The 7,500-nt window shown below is 39.0% G+C and overlaps 1 protein-coding gene across 1 annotated transcript in view; it reads left to right on the top strand.

Annotated features, from left to right (window-relative positions):
• CMTR1 (cap methyltransferase 1) overlaps positions 1-7,500 on the top strand; it is a 2,799,821-nt gene that overhangs the window by 176,832 nt on the left and 2,615,489 nt on the right. Inside the window, exon 3 of the mRNA XM_044060367.1 lies at positions 7,079-7,254. Within this exon, the coding sequence (XP_043916302.1) occupies positions 7,079-7,254 (176 nt within the window). The remainder of the gene's footprint in view (positions 1-7,078; positions 7,255-7,500) is intronic.

Below are 7,500 nucleotides of genomic sequence, written 5' to 3'. Positions count from 1 at the left end.
GAGCAAAAGCTGCTGTTACAAAAATGGTTAATTAGTAGGGCATATAAAATATTGCGTGATAACTGTAAGAATCAGTCAGAAGATTTAAGAAAAGATTTAGAAGTGGTAACAGGCAGTTTGTAAAGAAACAGTTGAAAGACATCTATATGGCTCCCAAAAGTATGCAGCAAAGTCCAAAATGTTTAAGATTTTTGATTGGAAGTGCTTGCATAGGTATTTTATACTCTAAGCAGACTTTTTCAGGTAGATGGCAAATGCTATCAGTTTGATGGAAAAGAAAGAGAAATGTTTGGGAACATTCTTTTTAGAAATTTAATGAATTGGCCATTTTAAAAAATCCCTACAGAGTACTTTGCTAGAAATGTTGGGGGAGCAAGTGGTTGTATGTAGAGAATTAATTATTTTGAGAAAGGCAATAGCTGTAAATTATGTACCCACACCTGAATTGGTCCAGCAGTACTGGTATTTATTGGGGACGTAGATGAATAATTTCAGTGTGTGGGTTAATAAGGATTCTATTATGGCATGTGGAAAGAGACTAAACAAAAGATTGCAGAACATTTTGGATATGGTTAGTAAGGTACAGCAGTGAAAATGTTTTCAGTTTTATATACAGGTCGGACATATCTTTATCTGCTGTTGAATGGTAATTGGAAGGCACTACTTTAATGAAGAGTTGACAGATTTGGGAGGGAAAGGGCAGTAATAAAGTGGGATAAGTTGATTCTCCCCATAGAGCAAAGCAATTTAGGATTTCCTTATTTGAAGGGGTACTTTGAAGCTTAAGGTTTATGATAGGAGACAAAGCCGAAGGTTAAATCAAAATAGAAAGGGTTGATGATGAAATGGGATGGAGGGAGATTGAAAAATAAGGATAATAGGAGAGTAGGTAGAAGTAATCAAGGAGATGAGCAGTGATGTCTAATATTTTAGTCTTAAAGTCAGACAGTATTCTAAAACTCAGCCAACATAGGAATGGAAAAAGGAGATTTTACCAGTAAGGATGAGTGCAAGTAGGGATACATAAAATGGGTAAGGAGGTGTAATTTTCTGCAGAAGATTAGCAAAGGAACTAAGGTATTGGTAGCAAATTACTGAAGAAGGAATGGTAACCGAGTGAGTTGAGGCTAAGAAGTTTGGATGGCAAATTAGAGAGAGTCTTCCCTACCAGGAATTGATATCCACGTATTGGCAAAAGAGTAGGAGATAATTTTTAAATCTTCAGTTAGGTCTTTGTGCATCTTATGTGCTATAAGACTGTGGTGTTGTTTATAAGGGCCTAATGCCTCCTTTAGACCCCCTCAGTAGTGGCAACAGGCTCGTATTTAGAGAGGGTAGCCAGGTACCCTTTTAACCTATGCTCCTTCCCAAAATATTTTGTTTGACGTTGACTTAGATTGTTGAATATTAATTGTTTTTCAACTTCCCCACAGTCGCAGTGATTCTGAATAAGAAGGTGACTGTTGCAGTCTAAGTATTGCAACAGTAAGATAACACCATAGTTACAGAAACAATTAAATGCATAAAATGGGGATAGTTATAGTGGGTATGCCCCATCGTGTTTACAAAAGTGGGCTTTATTATAGAGCTATTTAGTAAGCTGTAGTTTCACTGAAGATCTGAATGTTTTCACTACTCGTTGGAATATCAAAGCTCTGATCACAAAAGCTTAGCAAATAATCTTGTACGTCACAAGCTTGAATAAACAAGAAGTGCAGGGACACATGATTAAATTTATGACAACATGAGAAAATGTAGCACAGAAACATAACCAAGTTTTGCGGGGGGTGGGGTGTGGAGCTTTCTGCTCCGTTCACCTCCCACAGCTCCTTTATTATTCTCCCAGGATTTTCCTGTCAAGAGGAGTGATCACTAAGATTCACTGTAAAGCTTGTTTCATTCTTTCAGCAAGAGGTTGCAAATTTGACCACTTACTACACCTACACATGTGACTAAAGATAGTGATGTGAGCTACTGTGATGCAAGTTTAGGTCATCCAAGCAACTGTAGGCTGAACTTAATACATAAAACCCTTGTTGCCTTGGACAGCATATGTGTATTTGTTTTCTAGTGCTTCTTTGTTTTCCCTCAAGTGAGTGGCATTTTTATATGGTTAATTGTGTTGGGCGGCAGTTGGTCTTGACAAAAAAAAGTGTTGGTGCTGATTGCATATACTTTCAAGACAGCTGTGGTCTTGCATCATAAATAAGCATTTTAGGCTAGGAAAAAATAATGCATTACCCTAGCCATGTGGTGTAAATTTATTTATCTTTATTTGTTTACCAGGACAGTGCCCTGATCAGTATTGACAAATTTCATGCTCACTCCAGGTAAAATCAAACATTTCACAAACAAAAAAAGTACAGAAATGTAAGCAACAACAGAATAGTTCTTACTAATTACATAGAGGAATAAACCTGTGTGTACATTCTAGTGAACATGCACAGTGTAATGTACAACATATAAGTTAGTTTCTAAAGTGGGTTAATCTTCAGTGAATCTTGAGATGAACCTGGAACATTTGGCTTTGATGAAGAAGTGCTTTTTGAGTTGCATTCTGAATTTGGAATAAGTGTTCATTTCCTTAATGTCCGTGGGGAGAACTTGGCAAAGAGTAGGTGCCTGAAAGGAGAAAGCTTGTGCAGTGCTGAGGAGTTTGGTTCTAAGGGTAATGAGAGTTGGTGTGGCTTCTCAGGATGTATGAGAAGCGCTTTTTTTTTTTTTTCTCCATGAAGTCTATCTGCAAGGGAAGTAAATGTATGGAGTTGGACTAGTTTGTTGAGTTGAAGTAGGTTAGATTTTTGTTTTATGGGTAACCATACTGGCTTTTTTTATGTTGATACAAACTCACTTTTCTGTGAGCATCATTTTAATGAATCTGCAGATGCTGTTGGAGGTAGTCTGGAGTGTGGCAGTATTTTTCTTGGAGACAGAAGCAAAAATTGAGAGCCCATATTAAAGTTGAGAAAGGACAGCTCCATTTCCATTAGCTGCTGTGGCTGGTTGGGATAGAAAAGGGGATGATCTTTATGGTCCAGAAGAGGAGGGAGTTTATTTTGGCTATCACTTTGTCTATGTGAAAATGTAAGTTTAGTGACTGATCAAGCCATAATCCTAGGTATTTGAAGGTGGAGGTTGTCTCTGTGGAAAGGTTGTACAAGTCAAAGATGGTTAGAATCAAGTGATTGGTAAATTTTCTCCGGAGTTAAAAGTTTTGGTCTTGGGGGTTGAGTAGTAGTTTATGGTTTGTGGGCCATTTGTGGAGCTCATGTAAGTCTGACTAGAGTTGGTATTGAATGTTGGTGTAAGAGTGATCTAATCTGTAAATGACCGTGTCATCAGTATAGAGGATAAGTGGGAGATGAGAAGGTCCCAAGGAAGTTTGTTAATGAATATGAAGAAAAGGAGGGTGGCAAGAATGAATCCTTGTGGTACACCTTTGGTAATGGGCAGAGATTCTTATTGGGAGTAACCTGTTTAACATGGAAGTGTCTGTGAGTGAGGAAGGTTTTAAACCAGGGAACAGCATCTGGAATGATAGTTGTAATTAGTTTGTATAGTAGAAGTCAGTGGTGATTAAGGTCGGATGTCTTTGTCAGGTGTATAAATAGGGCACCTGTAAGGCGTCTACTGTAGACTTTAGCAGGATATCATTAGTTCGCTTCCAAAGTGCTGTCATAGTACTTCGTCCAGTCCGCGAATCCATGTTGCTTGGAGGAGAGCAGGTGCTACTGCCGAATAGAGAGAGTTGGGCATAGTGTAACTTTTCAGTAGGTTTGCTGAGAATTGGGAGTATGGATATTGGATGGAAGTGAGATGTATCTTTTGGGCTGGTTTGCTTTTAGAGAGATTTAATTAGAGCAGCTTTCCAAATCTGTGATGATATTGCGTGTGAGACCTAAAGTGTATGGTGTGGATGAGAGGAAGACATAGATGGTCTGTGCAACGATGTATGAAGCAGGGGGTTATGTTGCTGATCCAGGAGGGGTGTCACTGGAAATAATTTTCAAGTTGCATAGAGACAACTTTGGGACATAAGCATTTGAAGTGAAAGAGGGGGGATGAATGGTGTTGGGTTGGGTAATGCATGATCTGTGGGAGGTGTGGAGTTTATTGATGGGAGATTGATTGCTAAATTCGTTAAGAAAATCTGGAGAAAGTTTTGCTGTAGCACATTGAATGGTGTTTATTGACATTGTATCATGAGGGGGGTTTCTTCTTGTAAGTAGGTGACCTCTTTCTGAAAGTTTTGGGTACAATGTAAAAAGATAGTTTTCTTTGCTTGGAGATTTATTTTGTGACGTCTGATGGACTTGTTGGCTAGGCTACTCAAGACTACGAAGGAGGTACAGTTGTTAGTTGTGAGGGTCTGGTTCATTTTTGTCATGCTTCATCCTTTAGAGTTAAAAGATCTTTTGAGTTCAGTGGATAGTTATTTAGTTTTGGTGACTTTATATGCTTCTGGGTAAGTGGGAAGAATTTGTCTTGCAGCTGGCATAGACAGTTGGTTAGGCTTGCAGCTACTGAATTAGGGTCATTTAAGGAGAGTATATGGTTCCATTTGTGGGCTGTAAGAAAGGTTCCTAATTTGTCTATTTATGCTACTGTGGTTTCTGAAGGCTTTTAATATTGGTGTGAGTTTATAGGATGGTTGACTGCTGTAAAGGTGATTGTGCAATGGTTGCTTAGTGATGGTTCAGAATGTTTGTTGGAGATGGAGTTTGGTACATTTGTAATAATCTGGTGTAGTGTGGAGTGTTAGGAGGACCTGAGGTTGACTTCTTGGTTCTTTTATGTGTTGAAAGAGACCTAGGTCTGCTAATAAAGTACCCATGTCAAATGAAAGAGGGCCAAGATACTTAGGATTGAAGCTGTTTAGAATGATAGTTATTTTGGAACAGTTGTTAAGGATGTTTGTGATGAGTGACGAGAATTTATTTTGGGAAGCAGGGGGTAATAAGTAGGCTGTAGCAATCAGTAGTGGTTTAGGTTGGGAGTTGGAAATTTTAGGAAGATCCATTTAGGACTGGAGTCTGAGGAGTTTCCTTGGATAATGACTTTTGTGTTTAGGGTATTTATGTACAAAATTAGAGAGCCTCCACCTGATTGTTTGCCTGGTCTGGCATCACTGACATACTTGTAAAATGTTAGAAAGTGTCAGAAGTTGGAGGAGTCTTTTTTTTTGTCCCAGGATTCCGAGACTGCTAGGATGTCTGGGTTGTGCAAGGAAATAAGTGTTAGCGTCAGAAACAAGCTAGAGCATGTTATGTGCATTGAGGAGGGCACAGGTAAGTGTAGGAAGAGTAGTTCTGATGTTGAAGAAAGAGAATTGTTGGGCTTGGGGTTGGGTTCACAGTTACTCTTAAAAAGTATAAATATTATGGCAGATAGTCTGAAGGGGGTCTTCTATGTTTTTAAGCAAAGGAAAAAATGTTTTGAGTTTTTGTTATCATACAGAAGACTGGTCCTGAGAATGGTGACCAGGGAAAGGTCTGATTACTGGGGTGTTGTGTTGCTGGACTGCTGATGACAAAGATATGGAAGCTGGGGTAATACATAGTGATATGATGATTGGTTGTGTGTTTTATGAAGATGCTTGTTATTGGTTGTAAGGGACTGAGGGAGGTAAAAAGGAGGTAGAACATGGTAAGTTGTGGAAAGAGAAACATTTTACTTATAAGGATGTGTGTGGTGTTTGTACAGGAATTTTAAGTGGGACTTAAGACTTCCACTAATAATGTAGTACTGACTATGATAAGATGGTTATATGGTTTTATGGTGGTGATGTCTTTTTTTTTTTGTCTTTTTTTTTTTTTTTTTTTTTTAAGTGTGTTTTGAGGGTGTGACGGTGGGTGGAAATGAGAGCAAATATAACGGGTGGTCTGAGGGGTGGCAAGGGAATTGGGAATGAGAGGGAAGGGAAGTGAAGTAGGGGACAACTCTCACTGTCTTGGGAGTTGATCACTAGGTACAAATACAAGGTTTTCACAAATGAGAGCTTGGAGAAAAAAAATGCAGTGCTAATTATTATGTCACAGTAAAGCAGTGTATGCTGTTCCACCACTTTAACAGGGTAGGATAACCGTAAGGAGAATGTACCTTTTGCTAAGAAGTATTTATAAAGGAAGAGTCAAGAAAAGAGCCGAAATAAAGATGCCTTCTGCCTTAACATAGTTATAAAAAAGAAAACATAGAAGTGTAAGACACTAAGCACGATTGGTAGGATAAGTGGGAAATGTACCATACGTTTTCTTTTCTTGCGTTTCCTTTGCCAAGGTGTCCATGGGAAGTGTTTGGGAAGAATCCATTGCACAGCTGTTACTTGCTTTTACAGTGTGAGGACAGATCCAGGTAACTTGTCAAAGAAGTAAGAATACCGATGTAGGTCTTAACATGACCTGCATTCAAGTAACAGTTTGAATGCTAGAAGAGCTGAGCTGGGGAGCGTGGGCATTGTGGCTTGCAGCCGCTATCCCACTCGGGGGGTGGGGGGGGGGTGGAGAAGGTGGTCAACCTAGATTGTTCACGTGCAAGCAAGGTTTGCTCAGTTCTAATGGCTACAGAACTGAGAGACATGTGCTTGGCAGTCCCAGGACTGCAGAAGTAGCTCTCACAGGGCATGTATGAGGTATCATTTACTTACCAGAGGAGCGCATAGGATACCCATGCAGTGCTGCAGGTGGCTACATCTGCTGCCATAAGTGGTATTAGGGCCATCCCAGACAACACTTCTCATAGCTGTCTTTGTGACAGCTGTACGAGAGAGTGCGCTTAACCAGTAATGGGAGCAAATGGGCAGTTGGTGGTAGCTTGTTGATTAGCAGGCATGAGGACTAAAAAAGAATTTATTTAAAAAAAAAAAAGAAATCATTACTGAAAGAGTATGCTTCAGGAAAGTGTTGGATACTCATAAAAGAACATCCATCTGCTATTGAAACCTTTTAGTATTTTTTCAGGGCTGTATACACTTTTACAGTTAATTTGAATATTTCTTTACAGTTTATTTATATACTGTCTGCTTGGAAGTATTTCCACTTGAGAATGGTATTGTCTGATGTTACTTAATTTTTGTCACAAGAGTCCTCCAGTGAAACTGGGTCTGACAGTGAGGCTGAAGACCGAATTGGGTTTAGTGGATCTTCATCTGGATCTACCCCGACACCTGGGAGGAATGAATCCATGATGAAGTCTCAGGCACAAGATGCTTCTACATCTCAGTTCTCAATGTACAACAGTTTCTCGAAAAAATTAATGGTATGTATATTCCCCTATTTCGATGGCGATTTGTACAATGGAATTTATTTTTTAGCAGTATGTTTTTATCTAAATTTTTTTGTTGTCATGATAAGAATGATTTCAGACAATTTAAACTGTCTCATGCTTGCACAGCTTTAAAATCAGACAAATATTTGCTAAATTGCCTGTAAATCTCTGAAGTACGTACTTTCTTTTTTCACATGTATGTTTTGGGTAATGTATATTTTGAAGGGTCAGATAGGA

This window comes from Protopterus annectens, chromosome 1.part0 (genome assembly GCF_019279795.1).
Source record: "Protopterus annectens isolate FY-2018-M chromosome 1.part0, PAN1.0, whole genome shotgun sequence".
Lineage (NCBI taxonomy): Eukaryota > Metazoa > Chordata > Ceratodontiformes > Protopteridae > Protopterus > Protopterus annectens.
This window is presented reverse-complemented; position numbering and strand designations above follow the sequence as displayed.